This window comes from Stigmatopora nigra, chromosome 6, assembly GCF_051989575.1.
Source record: "Stigmatopora nigra isolate UIUO_SnigA chromosome 6, RoL_Snig_1.1, whole genome shotgun sequence".
Classification (NCBI taxonomy): domain Eukaryota; kingdom Metazoa; phylum Chordata; class Actinopteri; order Syngnathiformes; family Syngnathidae; genus Stigmatopora; species Stigmatopora nigra.
In genome coordinates, this window is record NC_135513.1 from 15,032,994 (window position 1) to 15,052,452 (window position 19,459).

At 37.5% G+C, this 19,459-nt stretch overlaps 1 protein-coding gene across 2 annotated transcripts in view; it reads right to left on the reverse strand.

Moving 5' to 3' along the window:
• Positions 1-19,459, reverse strand: part of lrba (LPS-responsive vesicle trafficking, beach and anchor containing) — a 121,650-nt gene that overhangs the window by 7,133 nt on the left and 95,058 nt on the right. For both annotated transcript variants that reach the window (XM_077719729.1, XM_077719728.1), the window contains 6 exons: positions 12,585-12,752; positions 8,862-8,951; positions 6,777-6,969; positions 6,621-6,695; positions 3,353-3,508; positions 861-1,028 (listed from right to left, as the gene is read on the reverse strand). In XM_077719729.1, coding sequence (XP_077575855.1) covers positions 861-1,028; positions 3,353-3,508; positions 6,621-6,695; positions 6,777-6,969; positions 8,862-8,951; positions 12,585-12,752 — 850 coding nt within the window. The remainder of the gene's footprint in view (positions 1-860; positions 1,029-3,352; positions 3,509-6,620; positions 6,696-6,776; positions 6,970-8,861; positions 8,952-12,584; positions 12,753-19,459) is intronic.

Below are 19,459 nucleotides of genomic sequence, written 5' to 3' on the forward strand. Positions count from 1 at the left end.
CACACGGCACGTTAAGGAAACACAATCTGCGAGCAGGAGACCCCCTCGACCCCGCAGTCACATGAAACTAGTTGTTACTTCTCAAGGAGAAAGTTGTAAATCACCACGGGCCAGCTGGAGTTACACCATCGGGACTGACTGCCACTAGATAGCGATATCCCTCCTTCCCATTTTATAGCAAAATAACATGCTAAAGCTTATCTGTTGTCGGTGGTTAAAAAAAAGAAAAAATATATCGTATTGGCCTGAATATAAGACGTGATTTTTTGCATTTAAATAAGACCTGAATGTAAGACGTATTTTTTTGCATTTAAGTAAGACCTGAATATATATGACGTGTTTTTTTTTTTTTTGCATTTAAATAAGACCCGAATATAAGACGTGTTTTTTTGCATTTAAATAAGACAAAAGAATTGTCAGGTCAAGACATTATACCAATTACCAACGCTAGAGGGCATTACATATCAAAAAAGCGATGCTGAACACTGACATTAATGCAGTTATTGCAATTCTGTCGTTTTATCACCCCAAATTGTTTTATTACATTTAAAAAAACAGAAGCTATTCATTTACAAATATTATTGCACCTTATTTTACATATTTTAAAAGTTCAGATATTAAAATGTCATAGTTTTGGAAAAACACACGCTTTTTCTCTGAAAAAATTTTTATACTAATTTTTTTTTTCAGATATACCGTCATTATTTTCTGTATAAAAAATGAATTTAGTGTTAAAGAGGGACCAATTTGCTAAACGTGCCGCTATTGTTTTAGAAGCCCAGGGTGCATGGGGAAAAAAACGGGGGCGATAAAAATGTTTTGTTTTAAAGTAAAAAATGACATTGACATAGAGTACTTACTGGAAGAGCTCTCCCCGATGCTGTTAAGCTTGCCATTCCAGTACCAGAGCAGCAATGTGGCGTCCCTGGAGCCCGACAGCACGTAACAGTCACCCCCGATGTACGACTCGGACCGGGCCAGACACGTCACTACGTTGCGGTGGCCGAACACGATCTGAGTTAGCTTGCCTGCAAAAAAAAATAAGAGGAAAAAATGGGATTAGCTTAAAGAGCTAAATTCTTAAAATAATTAAAGTATTCATCAATGACCTAAAAAATAGAACAAAATCAAGATACAAAACCAGAATTGGTGTATTTTTTTTGACTTTTTTTGTGGGTCTACTTAAAATAAATATGTCTACTGAATTCCATTTTGCTAAGGGAAACTATATTTGTTTATAATTTGCTATGAATTCCCAATTTGAAGTTGTTTACAAGCATGTGTTTGTGTTCATTTTCTTTTTAAATAAATGGATTAAAAGAACTGGATTTAAAGCCCTGAATATTCAATTTTTTATGGATCTAAAACAATATTTATTTTAACTTTTTTTAAATATGATTTTTAGATTTTACAAAATGATTTTTGAACTAAAAACTGAAAAAAAATTGATAAAAAATGACAATTTTGCTTTAAAAGGGGGAAAACCAGGAAATGTATAATCTATAATTTAATTTTAACCTAAAACATAAAGTCAGCACTCATCATATACTTTCCCTGGCCACAAAAAAATAATACAGCGGTCCAGATTTAGCCCCCGAGCCGCAACTTTAACACATATGCTCATTTTTCAGCACACCACAAAACAAACAACAAAATCAACCAAAAATCCCGCTCTATATATCAACCAACCCGAGTTCCGAAACCAGTCCTGCAACCAATTAATTTCACAAGTAGTGTTACCCAACATATTTTATTTTGGCAGTCCCGAATTGAAGTGTACCTAATGTTATGGCACTTGAGGCTAATCCGCCCGGCGACTGACGAGATAATAGCGAGACGTCACAGCCGGCGTGTTTGGACTTTGTCATCGGCTGTCTGCGCGTTCTCAAAGATCAACACAAGCGTTCCGACTAAAACGAGAATAAATATTTGTCGTCCCCCCCCAACCCCCCCAAAAAAACGTGTGTTTGAATGTGTGTGTATGTGCAAAAACAAGTCTAATTGCTGTCAGATTTCCCGCCCCGATCTACCGCAACTCCGCCGTCTAATCCTCATTAAGAGCGACCTCGGCCCGTCAAACTCACACTTGACATTTGCTCCCCCCGGTTTAACAAAAAAAAGCGAGAAAAAAACGGAAAAAAACGGAGTAAAATGTCCACCTAATTGAGTTGTAACAGCGTGAAAAGATGAGTGTTATTACAGAGGGCGGCCTAAAACCAATCATGTAAAATGTTTGACGTCTTCATAAACACGGCGACGTGACGGCGGCGTGCGTGCGTGGAAGCCATTCACTCCGACAGATTGGATGCGCCACGGCACATGTAGCAATCGGACCCCTGGTAATTGTTGTCGGACCCCTTTGGCGCTGTTTTTCTCGGCGAGTGTATGCCATTAAAGTGGATTGCATTGGCGCGCGCACCCCCCACAAAAGAGCTGAGCTTCTATTAAAGGATTGAGAAGGAGGAGGGGGCGGGGCTTAATTGATTCCCAGTGGCTTTTGTGGAGGATCGCGGAGGGAGAAAAGAGCCTCGGGTGGGTTTCATTGGAGACCCCGCGACCTGACGGTGGAGGACCGACCGGGGTTGGAAGCGGAGATAGACAAAAGATTGAACAATGGTGTTTGTAAGGGTGTGCGTGTATTTTTTGGCGTGGTTATTTGCAGTATACAGTGGAAGAAAAAGACTATTTTTTGGGGAGATGTTGTATTTTCCGGACTATAAATTAGATTTGTTTGAGGTATACAGTGGAGAAACAATGTATTTTTTGGGAGATGTATTTTCCGGACTATAAATTAGATTTTTTTTAATGTTTATTTGCAGTATATAAAGAAAAAAACACTATTTTTGGGAATTGTCGTATTTTCCGGATTATAAATCCGATTTTTTTCATGTTTATTTGCAGTATACAGTGGAAAAACTACTGTATTTTTTCGGGAAATTTATTTTCCGGACTATGTATCACATTTTTTTCATGTTTTTTTGCAGTATACTGCAGAAAAACTACTGTATATTTCGGGAGATGTATTTTACGGACTATGATTCAGATTTTTTTCATGTTTATTTCCAGTATACAGTGGAAAAACAATAGTATTTTTTGGACTATAAATTAGATTATATATACAATAAAGAATTTTTCTTTGAATTTGATCAGCAAGCAATCATAAAGTATCGCATTTTCTGGACTATAAACCGCATTTTCTGGACCATAAACCGGATTTTCCTAAACTAAAAAACGCATTTTCTGGACTATAAACCGCATTCTCTGGACTATAAACCGCATTTTTTGTCATAGTTTGGCCTAGCCTGTAACTAGTACTCAACCATGACTTATATATGATCGTGAGCTAACCCACCTGAGTCGGTAGAGTAGATCCGGAAGCTCTTGTCCCAAAAACCGCAAAGCAGGATGAAGCGGTTGTCGGCCGTCACCACGAAGCACTGCGAGCTAATCTGGATACTTTGGTCCAGCAGGTCTGAAATCTGCCGGCGCTGGCTGCCCACGTTGCTGGCTGAGAAACAAAAAAATAAAACAAAAATTATATTTTTCACCCAAAAAAATAGCTCAAAACTTGCTTCATGCGCTTGAAACAATTTGACCACCAGCAGATGGCAGTGATGCCCAATTTTCCTCAAAATCAAAAAAAATTAATTAAAATACAAATTTAAGAAACAGTGATTTTGACCAAATAAGCAACCCTGTTTAACAAAAATAATCAGAAATGTGTCAAATATTTTTTAATATTTGTGCTTTTGGTACATTTTGCCATTAACGATAATCAACAGACAATCCATCCCAATACAAATGTAAAAAAAAAATATCGATAATTTAACCTTAAATTCTCAAATTTTTAACACCACTTATTCTCGTCACGGGGTGCCGGAGCCCATCCCAGCTAGCTTTAAAACAAAAGTCGGACAACCCCCTAGATTGGTCGCCACTCATCCGTAATGCAACAATCGAAAAACACACATTCACAATTACACAGGCGCCGAGAGGGAATCGAACCCAGAACCCGTGGCGCCCGAATAACCACTACACCACCGCGCGGCGGCCTAAAATAAATCCACTTAAAAAATCAGCTAACACTGCTATTTGGCATAAAAGCCAAAGTATAAGAAATAGTCATGGAAAGGTCACATTCCGACTCCTTTGTTGCCACGGCGATTAAAGTAAAAATACATAAAACACGCCTGGCCTGGCGTTAGTGTTTACGGGTGCGGCGAGTCTGAGTAACGACGTCAACGTCATCACGCTAGCCGGCGGAGAGAAAACGCACTTGACTCTCACACTCGCATCCTTAAGAGGGATCGTCGGGTTTATTTTACGAGATGGATGAGTCCATTTGGAATGTGGGGGTGTCGCAAACATACACGCGAGAACAGGTGTCAAGAGGGAGGAAAAGTGAGAAAGTCCAGCACCACCTGCGAACGCGATATTTCCCAGGCTTCTCGGAATGTGAAACGTGTAAATATATTGACGGGAAAGGCGAGAATGCCAGGTGGAAAGGCAATGGTGGCGTTGTGGGCGGGGTTTAAGGAGGGATAGAAATGTTCAGAGCAATATTTTTTGGGTGATAAAAGAACTGCATAATAGATTAGCCTAGGTCAAAGGTTAAGAGGTCAGAAATGCAATAGCTTGATTATTTGTTAATGATGACATTTTGGGGTTTGACATTAAGGGTTAAAAGTAGAAGATGCGTAAATGGAGTGTCACATGACCAAATATGGTATGCTTTGAATTGGATTGCTTTGGCGGAATTAGAACTGTTTTAGCTAATATTTTTTTACCTTTTAAAAAAATATTTGATGTAAATAGTCAGTTATTTATATCCTAACAAAGAGTATTATTTGAATGAAAAATATGTCAAAATTATTTAATTTTTAAATGTTTTGAATAAAAAAAAACTATTTACTGTTTTTGACCAAATATGGCATGCTTTGAATTGGATTGCTTTGGCGTAATCAGAACTGTTTTAGCTAATATTTATTCCCCTTTTTAAAAATATTTGACATATTTGGTCATTAATATCCTAACAATAAGAGTATTATTTTAATGAAAAATATTACATTTTCTTAATATTTTGTTTTTCCATTTTGAATAAAAAAAACAATATTTACTCCTATTTTTGATGTAAATAAACTGCTTTAGCTAATATTTCTTACCTTTCTTTTAAATATTTGACATAAATTCTCATTGATATCCTAACAAATAGACTACTATTTTAACAAAAAATATGGCAAAATTATTTATTTCTTTTTTATATTTAGTTTTTCCTTTTTGAATTAAAAAACAATATTTAATCCCTTGTTTTTGATATAAATAAAAATACAGCATAGAATATTGATATTATTCCAATGGACAGGATATAAATGCTTAATAATTTGCTTAATAATTTAAAAAAATATATTTATATTTTTTTTTTTTCAACTCAATGTCTATAAATGATAACTATACTAAAATAATGGTCGCTAGCCAATTGTCAACGTTAGCCGCAGTATATTAAAGTCACGGCCTTCTGGGTGAAAAATGAAGCCCCGCCTCCCGAGAGATGGCCAAGGTGTCCCTAATAAAGTGACTGGTGCGTGTCCGCCATGGCGCCCTCTCCTTACCGCCATCAACAAGTTGTGAGGGATGAGAGTCGGCCATATTTGCGGCGCCGGCGCCTTTTCAATCACACATTATTACCGCATTCGTATTCGGGGCGCTTGACACGCGTCCTCAAATTAAAGTGAGGGGGGGGGGGAAGGATGTGGAGAGAAGGGGGAGGTTCCATGATGAAACGGCGGCGGTGGGCCACAGCTCATTGCCTTCCAATTTGCATGCAAATGGCGGCACGAGGGCCAGGACCATCTCGCCAAAAGACGCTCAAGAAAATCATTTCATGCACGTATGAACTCGTGGGGCGCTACCCAACCTTCGGTGGGCTTCCCCTTCCAAGGTGGTCCGCCATTGACGGGGCTAGACAGCGAGGGGCGGAGTTTGGCCACCAAAATGTAGCGACAAATTTTGAGCCTGTTGATATATTTTCGCTATTTTTTAATGTAAAAAAGAGGAAAAAAATCAATATTTTCTTTTTAATTTCAAAATAAAACTATTTTTTTTTAATTTTTTTATTTATTTCTTGACATTTTTGTTGTGTTAGTTTATTTTATAAAAGCGGAATATTCTCAGTTTTATTAATTTTATTAATTTATCCTAAGATTTCTTTTAAATAAATACACAAATAAACTGAAATAAACTTTATATATTTTATATTTCGATACAATTATTTTTTATTTATTTATCAACATTTTAGTTGTGTTCATTAATTTTTGTAAATTTTACATTTTTATTAGGGGAAACTAATATTAAATATTATATAAGAGGAAATTCTTAGTTTTATTCATTTATTCTAAGATATATTTCTAAAAAAATAATAATTAAACTGAAATAAACCTTATATATTTCGTATTTAGCTTAAAAAATAACAATCTATCATAAAACGACAAATTTGGCCACCCTAACAGTCCCTATATTAAAATGATTATTATTTATATCAACAAAAAAAGCATAATTGAGACCTACCCACCATAATATGTCAAAATAATTCATATTTTAAATAAATAAAAGAGTAAACGCACCAATGAGAGGGTCAATCTCAACCGGAAGTTGATACTGTTGATCCGTCTGCTGCTGCATAGACGAAACCGAGTGACCTGAAATGCAAAAGATTAAAAAAATGAATAAAAATTCAATTTTCCATCCACAATGAGATTTTTTTTGTTTTTGTGGCCGACCTGCCAAGCCGTGCCACTTGTTGACGGCGAAGACGCGACTGGCGGTGACGGTGATGACGGCGGGCGCCGCCAAGCTGGGTTGCGTGTTGGCGGCCACGTGGCTGACGGGCGAGTTGGACGGGAACTTGAGAACCATGATCACGTCCTGCTGCATCTGCTCCGTGAACATCAACGGCGTCTGCAGGAGAAGATACTGTTCAGGTGGCCCCTCCCCCGGGGACAAAAAATGCGGGTGTGATGACCACGGGACGGGGAAACAGAACAAAAAAATGGCCATAAATTAAAATAAAGGGTTTTTATGAAGGGGAGGTGGAAGAGAGAGAAGGGAGGAAATTGGTTTTAAATCCTGGCTTCAAAAGGTCCATCAAAAAAATAAGAATTGGTTGCCATTGACGGTCCTAGACGGCCATTTTTTTGAATAAGCATTTTAGAAAATTCTATTTAAAATGTTAACACTAAAAATGTAAGAACGAGATAAAAACTAAACATAAAATCCAATATTAATTCAAAATCCGGCATAGTGGGTTAGCGCTAAGTGGATAGCGCTTTGGCCTCGCAGTTCTGAGGTCAAGGGTTCGATGCCAAGTGTGGCGTTTGCGTGTTCTATCTAAAAATGGAAGAATGTGATAAAAACTAAACATGAAATCCAGTATTAATTTAAAATCCGGCATAGTGGATTAGCGCTAAGTGGTTAGCGCTTTGGCTTCGCAGTTCTGAGGTCGAGGGTTCAATCCCAGGAGTGGTATTTGCATGTTCTATCTAAAAATGGAAGACTGTGATTAAAACTAAACATGCAATCCAATATTAATTTAAAATCCAGCATAGTGGTTAGCGCTAAGTGGTTAGCACGTTTGCCTCGCAGTTCTGAGGTCGAGGGTTCGATCCCATGTGAAGCATTTTCATGTTTTTCCCGATCTTGCCTGCGTGGGCTTTCTCTGGGTACTCCAGTTTCCTCTCACATCCCCCAAAACAAGCATGCTAGGCTAATTCGATGCTAAATTCTACCTAGCTGCAAACGTGATTGGTTGTTTTTTTCATGGTGCTCTGTGATTGGCTGGCCACTGATTCAAAGTGTACCCACTATAGTTGGCCGGGATAGGCTCCGGCACCCCCACCACCCTAAGCAGCTTTCCAAAAATTATTGATAAGGGGACTTTAACTTCTTATCCTTTTAACATTTAGCTCCCATTAGCGGCAGCTAAAGGTTGAAAGAGCGAAGAGGCTAAAAGAATGTTAGCTTGGCAAACATGTCTTTTGAATTAAGCCTCTGGAAATGTGCAAGCGCTCTGCGGGCGGGCAGCTGTCGACGCCGCGGGGACACCGCGCTAATAAGGACTCGGGGGGCTTCGTGCCATGGCTTTTTTTTTTGCCCCTTCAAAAGACGCCGCCGCGCCTGGCGCTTTTTTTTCGCTGACGTCTTGGGAAATGTGAGTGGCTAGCACATGCTTCATTTGCCCACTATCGTCTTTTGACCTATGGACAGTTTTAAATGGCGTCTTAAACTTTTACGAGTATGAGTGCTAGATTTCACACAAAAACAAAAACTTAAAATTTTATTCATGTAAAAAATACTTGGTCTTTTTTGGGAGTTTTGATACAAAATGCATATTTCGTTGTTTGGTCCAAACTGCCTAAACTAAAGTATTTGTTGTAGTATTTGGCAGCTCAGAAAATTTCATGTTGGTCAGTAAAACTGATTTTTTTTGTCAAATTTTGCAATTTAAAAACATCAAAATCCCACTAGTTAGCCAAAATAGCTAACTTTAGCTTTCAGGGTGGTTCCTTAAGACTTTTTAATGCAGCCCATTGCAATAGACTTTTCCACCAAATTTTATGGTGAATTAATATTCAGTTAAAAAAATGTGTATTTAATGAGTTTTTTTAAAGGGGAATACCAGTAAATATTTTGTACACTATAAATTTTACTTAAATTGAGTTATAAAACATGATTTACCTTCCAAAATGATGGGTGGGGGTTGCAAGTTGAACTATTAGACCAGTTGGGGGCTGATTTTTATTTATTTTTTGGTTCTAATGTGGCCAGTTTAGGCCAAAATAATGAATTTTTGAAATTTGCTTACTTACCACTTGCATGGCGGAACTTCTGGGCGTGTGCGGCTCGATGAGCAACTGGCAAGGCGTCTGGCCAAAACTTTGGATTTGAGACTCCACGGCCTGCAAAAATGAGAAATAAAATCATTAAAAATCAAAACTCTGTTTAATTCACAACACTGAAAAAAAATGATCATTCACGTCCAGTTTAAGTGAATTGGACATCTATTGTGGTCAAATGTAGTTCATTTTGGGCCACTTTCTTCTCATTTTGGGCCATTTTCTTGTCATTTTTGGGGTATTTACAGGTTAATTACTTTAAATGTTTTCATGATGCTCGCTTTTTGCCATTTTTTTACCATTTCCATGTGAATTCCTGTTGTTTTGTGTGCATTTTAGCTTCCTTGTTAACTCATAGGCGGCCATTTTGGGTCAACATTTTCACTACAGTACCATGAATAAGGACAAAAAACTGAGAAATTTACACTAAATGGTAAAAATGGTCAATATTATGGCAAACTTGTACAAAAAAATCAAAATATTTGATCCCATTTGTTTGATAAAAATGAACTACAAAGTAGAAAAGGAAAACCCCACGGATGCCATTGTGGGTCGAGCATTTGACAACCTTACGACGACCCCTGGAGAATGTATATGTTGCGAGTACATTGATTGAAACGGGCTACCGTGCGGACGCCCCGGCTTGGGTAAACACGCTTTCTCGGGTCCCTCGACACACGCGTCGATTCATGGTGCGCGCGGGAAGTCGGAGGGCGGCGGCACACAGGCTGGTTAGTCGCTGTTAATGAAGAGGTATAGGACCATAAATGTCAACGTGGACGCCGCCGGACGGCCTCTGGACATCGTCACGCCGCTGGAGCAGTCGGCGTGAGGATGCCAAGTCCCATTAGGAATTTTAAGTGTGCTTTGAAAAATGCGTAGGCCGAGTTCCGATTGGAGAGTGTTTTAAAATGGATGCCAAAAAAAAGATTTGGATGGAGAAATGATTAAAACTGGATGGAGGGAATGTGAATTTTTTGTGAGATTTTCAGTTTTTTGCTGTATTTTACAATTGGATTTTCTATATACAGTCATACTACTACTTATGAATGTCTACATGTATGAAATTTTTAGGTTACGAATTATTTTTCATAAGCAAATGAATGACTCCACTTACAAAAAAAAATCCAAGTTACAACATCCACCAAAAGTAAATGCATGTTCTTATCTGTTATTTTATTTTGAAAATATTATAATAAAGTTGGTAGTAGTGTGAGGACTGTTGAACGAATTAGAAAATTTACATGTAAAGTACAGCCCTACTTACGAAATGTTCAAGTTAAGAAACTAGAAGTCCAATTAGTTTTGAGGGGGACGGTTGGTAGCAATTGTTTTAGTTGTTTTATTATTTTAGCTGTGTTTTGTTTTTTTCTTGTGTAGCTGTATTTTTTAAATATATTTTTCTATCTTGAGTTTTTTAAATGAATGACAGAAAGTAAAATTAAATAAAAAATCCAGGTAAAAATGTGAAAATTCAAAATAAAAAATAAATAAACCAAAAAATAAGAACAATTAATATTAGGTTTTAAAGGTTTAAAAATCTAAATTTAATTTCTGAAAATGTAACATTTTTTAAAGAATAAAAATCTATAATCAATCCGCAATCATCTAAATTATATTTTTAAAAATCTAACAATACTTTAAAAAATATATAATGCCGCTAAAAAGCATCTTTGCAGTCCAATTTTTTTTTAAATGAACTAACCCCGCCTCCCCCTTCGACTCCATCTGATTTGTCGCCCCAGATTAGCATAAATTTGTCATGTTTGACACGGCGATCCGTCTTGTCGAGTGGCAGCGCGAATCAAGCGGCGTGGCCGCCATTGAAATGTATGGAATCACCAAAAGGCTCATCAGACACGGGCCAGCGCCCCTCAAAGAAATTGGCCTCGCCGCCCCTGACTTGGCACCCAATAATCACCTGCGCAGACGGACGCCCGGCCGTCAAACATCACTGACACTTTCAACCGGGGGTTTCAAACCCGCGGACCCCGGAAGCGACCCGCCCCAAAAACCACCAGTAAGTCACCTCAAATTGCCCAAAAACAGCAGCAACCAACCAACAACCAAGAAAGTCCCTCAAAATCAATAAAAAATGATCGAAAATCTAACCATAAGTACTCTAAAATGACAAATGACACAAAATGGAGACCCCTAAAATGACACAAAATGGACTCCCAGCCTGCCATTGACAACAATACATGTCCAATACACTTAAACTCGCAATGGATGCTCATCTTCCAGTACGGGCGTCCAATCTATTTTGACCAGGAGGGTCGAATGAATGAACATGAGGCCGACAAAACGAACTCCTGTGGATTTTGCAGGTTTCTCCGGATACTCCGGTTTCCTCCCACAATCCAAAAACAAGCATGCTAAGCTAATCGAAAGCTAGCTACCTTTTCATAATGTACTCCAGTTTTCTCCCACATTCCCCAAAACATGCATGCTAAGCTAATCGAAAGCTAGCCACATTTTCTCCTGGTACTCCGGTTTCAATCCTACATCCCAAAAACATGCATGCTAAGCTAATTCTAAACTAGCTACAAGCTGCGTTGTGATTGGCTATCTACCCAAATGTAGTAGTATGGTAAAAACTGACATAGTAAACTAACAGCTAGGCGGGAAAACAACCTCCTTTCAAAACCACAATTAATAATTACAATTAAAAAATAGTTTACAGCTGTTCCTAAATAGAGCTCCTCCCACACCAAGCACTTTGAAACGACGCAAATGGAACAAAAGCGAAAAATCCGTCTATTCTAGTTTGCGAGCTTTGTTTTTCGGACGGCCCTAAAACCACCCCCCGCTGCCGACCCTCCCCTCTATCGTCGATGAGTCGCATGTTTACAAGGAGACTGTCTTCCGATGCCCTTCATGCTCAGTGACTGCAGCCTGCGGGGCACCGGCGCTAGATCTTTGATTTATCACCTCATTCAACCTAATTCCCATCCAGATGTGTTTTGGCCTTATAGCTTCACACCCACACCCACATACACACCCCCCAAAACACACATACACACACATGCAGATTCATGTGGACGGCATGGCGGTCATTTGCACACAAAAACCCCGAGCTGGAGTCCATTATCCACTTTTTTGGTTTACACACACTGTGCTATAATGGATGGCTGCTTCTTCATTATTTTTGCGGATCATAAATACCCACGTTTTGAAATACCGTCGGAAGGAAAGAGCGGGTTAGTCAGTTGGAATTGATGGTCCCTCTCTCTCACCCGCCATTTTGACGACCAAACTATTCGACCCTAGGAAGGCTGGCAGCAAAAAAAACTATGTTTATGACCAATTATTGGGTTGCCTTAACCAATTTTAACTATAAAAAACGATGTTTAAGCTTTTCAAAACAAAGTAAGAGACAATTTTTAGCCATTAAATTGAAAAAAAATAATAATAATGCGAGCAATAGTGCTAACCGCTAATTATGCTAACCATGAATTGGATGCAAATATTATTATTTTATTTTTCTCATTTGTTTTAACATTATGAGTAATAATACCAAATAGGTTGCCAGATAATAACCTCAATGATTTCTAAGTAAGGGCAAAAAAAAAGATAAACATATCTACCATATTCCCTGTTTCTAAGTAGTATATATTTCGGCATTTTCCTAACAAAATGGCCGACCGACTACCCCGCAAAGATGCCATTTTTGTTGCATAAAACAATGTTTGTTACCTCTCTGACCACAGAGTCGTTGATGGAGTTGAGGTTGACGGCGCCTTCGTAGGTGAGATAGTAGAAAACGTTGAGGGCTCTGGTGGCCTCCGGGCCTTGCTGCTTGTAACCGAAGATCAAGTCGATCCATTGGTGGAGTTGGCAAGACACAAACTCGCTTTCCAGGGCCTGCAAGGCAAAGTTCTCTGGTCAAATCCCTAAATTCACATGTATGGTACTTCAAGCAAAATATATAAGTATTTAACCTCACTCTACAGAATGTCCCCACATTGTGGATTACCTGTGTTTGGCTCCAGTTTTTTTTTAGCTAGGTCTACAATGTCAATTGTGTCTGTACTTACTGTAACCAAGGGAATTTCCCAAATATGGGATGAAATAAAGTTCAAATCTATACATTATTTAAACGTAATGTATTTTTTTAAATACTACGTACTTTTTAAAAAATACTACATACTTTTTAAAAAAAATAATACATACTTTTTTAAAAATACTACATACTTTTTAAAAAAAATACTACATACTTTTTTAAAAAATACTACATACTTTTTATTAAATACTATGTACTTTTTAAATACTATGTACTTTTTAAATACTATGTACTTTTTAAATACTACATACTTTTTTTGAATACTACATACTTTTTTTTAAATACTATGTACTATTTTTAAATTCTACATACTTTTTTAAATACTACGTGCTTATTTTAAAATACTACATACTTATTTTAAAATACTACACATTTTTTGTAAATACTACATATTTTTTGTAAATACTACATATTTTTTGTAAATACTACATACTTTTTTTGTAAATACTACATACTTTTTTGTAAATACTACATAATTTTTAAAATACAATGTATTTTTTAAATACTACATACTTTTTTGAATACTAAATACTTTTCTTAATACTACATATTATTTTTAATGCTGTGTATTTTTACTTTTACACTGAAAACAACTCACAGCTAACTCCAGGACTACCTTTACTGCCACACCGCCACCTGCTGGCAGTTATACATCAATAAAATCATAGCAACAGAAGCTCGCATCATCCCAAAACGCTTTCACGTCGTGATTATCGAAAACCGCCAATTCCTTAAACATCATCAAGCCTTCACAATCATCAAAAACGCGCCCATGATTTCCCTAACGAGCAAAAAGCTCGGCGCACCCACATCCCATCATACGGCGAGCGCCCGGCCGTTAAAGCGACGCCGTTCATCCATTAGGGAGACGTCGTGGACGCCAAAACGCCGTGCGCTCTCCCTCCTCATTAGCCAGCCGGCGAGGGACTAAAAAAAAAAAAAAACATTTACGGCGGCGCTCGTAAAAAGACGGCAATTGCGCTAATTTGCGCAAGGCCGCGAGTAAAAAAGAAGCTCTAAGCGCCAGCAAATTAGAATGAGGCAGCCCTTGATTGTCATTGCTGCCTTGTGTCACATTAATTTGAGGCAAAACATTAGCCGGCGCCGCACTTAAACGGCAATTTATATCGTTTAAATTTTTACGGCGCATCCCTCACTTAAATGCCACTGCGTGACAGCTCGTTCCGACGCTAATTCGTCCCCCATCTCTTAATTACTCGCCCGCCATTGGATGAGAAACCGCAGGGAGGAAAAAAGTGGGAAAGTGGAACTGAAACGCCGAATTGTTTTTGAAGCGTTTTTTTTAATGGTTTTCCCAATGTGCCGCTTGTTTGGTCTTAATAGGATGTCGGAATTTGAACAGGAAGGGGGCCATTTTGGGGCAAATTCCAGACTTCCAAATGAGGCCGTTTTCAGTTGCCTTTTCAATTGGTACATTTGTAAACAAAAAGCATGTTAGCATATTAGCAAACTTTTCCCTTTTTTGACAAGAACAAGGGTCCATTAAGCACATGTTTTTGCAATGAGTTGATTATTCAGTTCACATTTCAGTCAAAAGTTGTTTACTGTTACATTACTTTCTTTGTGTAGAAAATATCTATATTTTTTATTAATTCAGTGATTCAAAAAAATTTAATTTGCTTTTCTGTTTTTTCCCGAATTTATGGTTTTTTTTTAAACACAAATAAACAAAAGGTAGAATATTTAAAATTTTAGTCTATTGGTCCTAAAATTCCACCAAAAAATTGAAATAAACAGTTGCCTTTTGAATCAGCACATTTTTAAACAAAAATTATGTTTTTGAGTTAGCATATTAGCAAACTTTGCCCTTTTTTTGACCACAACAAGGGTCGATTAAGCACATATTTTTGCAATAAGTTAATTTAATCAGTTCACATTTTACGCAAACGTAGTTTACTATTGCATTACTTTAAGTAAAAATTTTTTTTGACTAATTTAGTGATCCAAAAAAAATTTATTTGCTTTTCAGTTTTTTACCCATTCATGTAATTTTTAACACAAACTATTTAAATATATATATTTACAATTTTAGTTCTTTCCATGTGTAACTGCTAAAATTCCACAAAAAATGAAATTCAAAATAAAAACAATATTTACATTTTCCGCTTTCAATCAAAAATTTACTTAATTGGCATTAACATGGACAACCAACCAAAAATATGACACCCCAGTTTTAAATTTCAGGTCTATTAATTTCTGGGAGACCCCCACCTGGTGCCTATCATTGACCGGGATAAACTCCAGCACCCCCTTGTGAAAATAAACAGTCCGTAAATGAATGAATGATCTCCGTATTGCAAAAATATTGCAAAAAGTTAAGTGTTGACTAAAGTGAGAGAACATTTGAGCGGTTGCCAGGTTGGTTGGGCGTTTTCCAGTGAGGGAACAGAAGGTTGGGGCCAGATAGCAGATTCCTGAGCTGGTATTATTGATGTCCCAATTAGCATCCAGTTTGTGCGCCGCCCTAATCTACAGGGGCCGCACTGATCATTAATGAATAATTGAGCAGACTTTATGTAAATTCAAGCGCAAACCCGCATTACTATTCTTCCAGATTTGCCTGAAAGTCGTCCAACATTTAGGGTTTTTGCTATGGGCAATGTGGGCAGTCGCCTAGGGTGCAATCTTGGAGGGGGTGCACGAAAACCCGAAAAAAATGTTTTTTTAAGTACAATTTCTGTCATTTTCATGTCATAACATAGACCACAGAATCTAATAGAGTTTGCAGATAGGGAATTGCCCGACCCCTAGCATTGGTAAAGAGTAAATGCATTTTTGGTCTAAAATGGGGAAATACATTTTTATATATACAATAAAATATTTGGTATGATGTGTTGATGATTACGTGTCACAGAAGGTCAAAGGTCAAATGTCTAATTTTTATCCAAAACACAATGTCTGAGGACGGAATTCCCATTATGTTCAGTATTTGTAATAATTTATTATTAATAATGTATTCAACTCTATTTTTAGTATTTGATAAACAAATACAGTAATCCCTCGAATATCGCAGGTAATTTGGACCAAACATGCCCGCAATAAACAAAAAACTGCAAAGTAGAGTCAGCCTATTAAAAATAATAATAATAATATTTTTTAGGCAATACTGAGTCTTAGCAGCACACGGAAGACAAGGAAGTTACTTTCAAATTTTTTACATTTTTATGACTTTAAAAAAAATATAATAAATTTTTTTAAATATTTTCTTTTTCTCAAAAGAAATCCCCCAGAAATCTGCAATATAGAGAAGCCACCTAATTTGAACCGCAAAATGCCGAGGGATTAATGTACTATAATATATTTTTGTATTTGTACATTAGGGGGGGCCTTTAGGGATGTCTGCCCTTGGCGCCAAATTAGCTAGAACCGCCCCTGTTCATATTACTCATTTTTTTTCCTCCACTTTGAGCAAAGAATGCCAATGAAAATATACGCAAAAAGCCAACATGTCCAGACTGTGTCAGATTACTTCAATAACTTTCCCTTTGAAACATAAAGCACATCACTGGACAGAAAGGAAGAAGAAAAAACAGCAAAAAAAAACCCAAGAGACGACCACAAACGGACATTTTGACGTAGTCGCTGTCAAAGGCCGACATTTTACACAAAAACCCTGTTTTGATCCGTTAAGCAGCTTGGCCACATTTAATTTTTTTTTTTTGGTCCAAAACGTCACCTAAGAAGGTTTTGGGTGAGACTTTTAAGTGAAGATTATCATCTAAAAAAGGGCAATAGTAGATCTGGATTTCACTTTAACGTCATGAATACAACTTTTTAAAAGTGTTATGAAATGGTGACCAAAACAAAAATGGCTGCACTCAAGTTATTTTATACTGACCAAAAAATAGCCTAATTATTAAAATTCTCAAAGGAAACCGTTTCAATTGCAGGGTTGGCTCATTAGTATGCAAATGCGTGTGCGTGTTTGTCTCCTAATTGGTCGCACATGTTGGTCGCGGTGGCGAGAAATATGTTTTCTTTTTGTATCCATTACAGACGGATCAAACAAAAAAACGCGTGTCAGATGGGCGAGGGTTGCAAAAAAAGGGCTTTTATTGTGTCGATTTTCTGTTTTATGGGACGAATATGAATTTATTGGTATTTTTTTTGGGTTGGAAAAACTGGCCTGGTAACACTTAAGTCATGTGATGACTAAAGGGGAGGGGCTAAATCGCTGTTCTTATGGATGAAAAACTGAGACAAATATGTCTGTGGAGTAGGACTAGTTTTTTGTAGTATTTTAGTTTTTTGAATTTAAGGATTTATTTTTAATTTTTCTGTTGTATTTTAAGGAATTTCTGGGATGGTACGAACAAGCCAGGCTTGGTTTAATACAGATTTTTTAATTAAAAGTTTATATATAATATTTTTAATGGTCTAAAAATATGGGTATTTTATCGGTATCAGAAAAACATATTTTGATAAACTTTGGCTAGGATTGTGAATTTAAAAAAACAATAATTGTCGGGCGATCTATTATATAATTGCAACACTTTTTTTTTAATCAAAATCTACAACCATTAAAAGGCAACAACAACACTATAAAAAGTACAAGCTACAACACTATAAAAAGTACAAGCTACAACACTATAAAAAGTACATGCCACAACGATAAAAAGTAGCCTCCCCAATTGAAACTGAACCAAATTTCAAAAAAGCCATATAAGGCTCGCCAGCCATACATTCCCAATTCCTATCCTATAAACAATTAAACCATCATAAAACCTCTTTTTTAACAGCTAAAAATCCTTAAGAATCGGCCACCCCTAGCAGACGCCTTGCTCTTGTAATCACGTGTAATTATGGCGAGCTTGAGTCCCCGCCCCTTTTTGACTTTTCCTTCCGAATCAAGCAAGTTTTTTGTTTTTTTTCACCCCCACCCTTTCCTTTTCTAGCTTCCAGTCACCCGATCCTCCAGATCGGCCCCCCAAAACACCCCCCCTAGTCTCAGAACCCTGATTAAAGGCCTTATTAACTGTCCGTAAACGAGAAGTCGAATGTCATCCAGACCGAGGGGCCCGATGTAAACCAGCGCTATCCCTCTCGAACCCGCTCGGCTAATTAGACGGGTCGCCAACGCCGACGTGGAAGCCGCCCGAAACCCAAAACCGAAATGGCGTGGAGTTCTCGGGCAAGCGAACGCGTCACGGCAATCTGGGGGGAACTAAGTGGTCCGCTTTACGGCGTGGGACGAGCAAGTAAACATCGCTGATTGAGGAGTAAATGAGCGAAACCAATGCGCTTTGGGTTTCATTTTTTTTTTTGGACGTTGCTAACAAATGCTGATGTTAATCGTGTACAACCATAATGTAAATATAGGGAGGAAAAAAGGGTGCATTCAGGACACAGTAATGTATCCGTTGAAACCTAAACTGTGCATACAAAGTTATTTTTGTATTCATTTAATTTTAATTCAGAATGCCGTTGAAGAAAATCTATTTTGTGTAAACGGTATCATGTAGAAAAATTGTCAAAATATTTTATGGGAAAAAAAACATGTATTTTGACAGGCTTTGGGGCAAAATCCAATTTTAAAAAGGGGATTTATTATTATTATTTTGACTACTGTTACTACTCATTGGATTCGTTACTGGTTTTTATGGTTTATTTTTTTCTAAAATAATTTCCAAGATAAAGCCTTTAAATGTAAATTTATTTGTTCACTATTTTTCAATTATTACAAAGTTTTAGTTATTTTTTTAATGAATTAATTTTATTTATATTGGAGCGACACAATTACTAATGTGGATAAAATAAATTATATACTCATATCTATTGTAGCCAAACATAACGGCAGTCAACCCCAACATTTTTTTAGACAAAATCCTTTTCAAGCGACCAATCATCCCCAAAATGTCCAAATCTTACTCAAGCCTACTTCAACCTGTCAAATTACCCTTTAAATTTTAGTTTAAATGTCAAGGACAAAACAATGGACGTCCTGATTGGCCAAAAAAAAGAAAAACATCTTTCTAATGTGTTACCACAGCGACCAATCATACCCAAAACATACACTGGCATATTAACTTCACTTTAAAACTATTGCAAATTATTGCAACAATCTTTCCAACTTTGAAGCCAATCATTCTTCCGCCGTACTATAACGGCGACCAATCGTCGCCAAAATGTATGTGAAAATGACGATATAGCATAAAAGCTCAAAACAGTCCTTGAACCAGACGGACCGGGCCAAAAGTTCAACAGAAGCCAAAACATGTAGTCCGACTTGTCCGTTGAGCGGACGCCGAGATAAGGACGGAGACGCGGAGAAGAAGAAAGCGGTTATCTCAGAGAGACGACATTAGCGAGGCGGGACGTCAGCGGCAGTAGATCAGCGCCTTTTCTCAGGCTCGTAAAAAACGCCAGCTGAGGAAGATCCTCCTCCTCCTGCGGCGGCCAGCGCCGTCTGACATTAGCCAGACGGCCGTTCCCGTCACGGCGACCACTCCACACTAGGATACCTCTCATGCGCAAAAGCGACGAATGG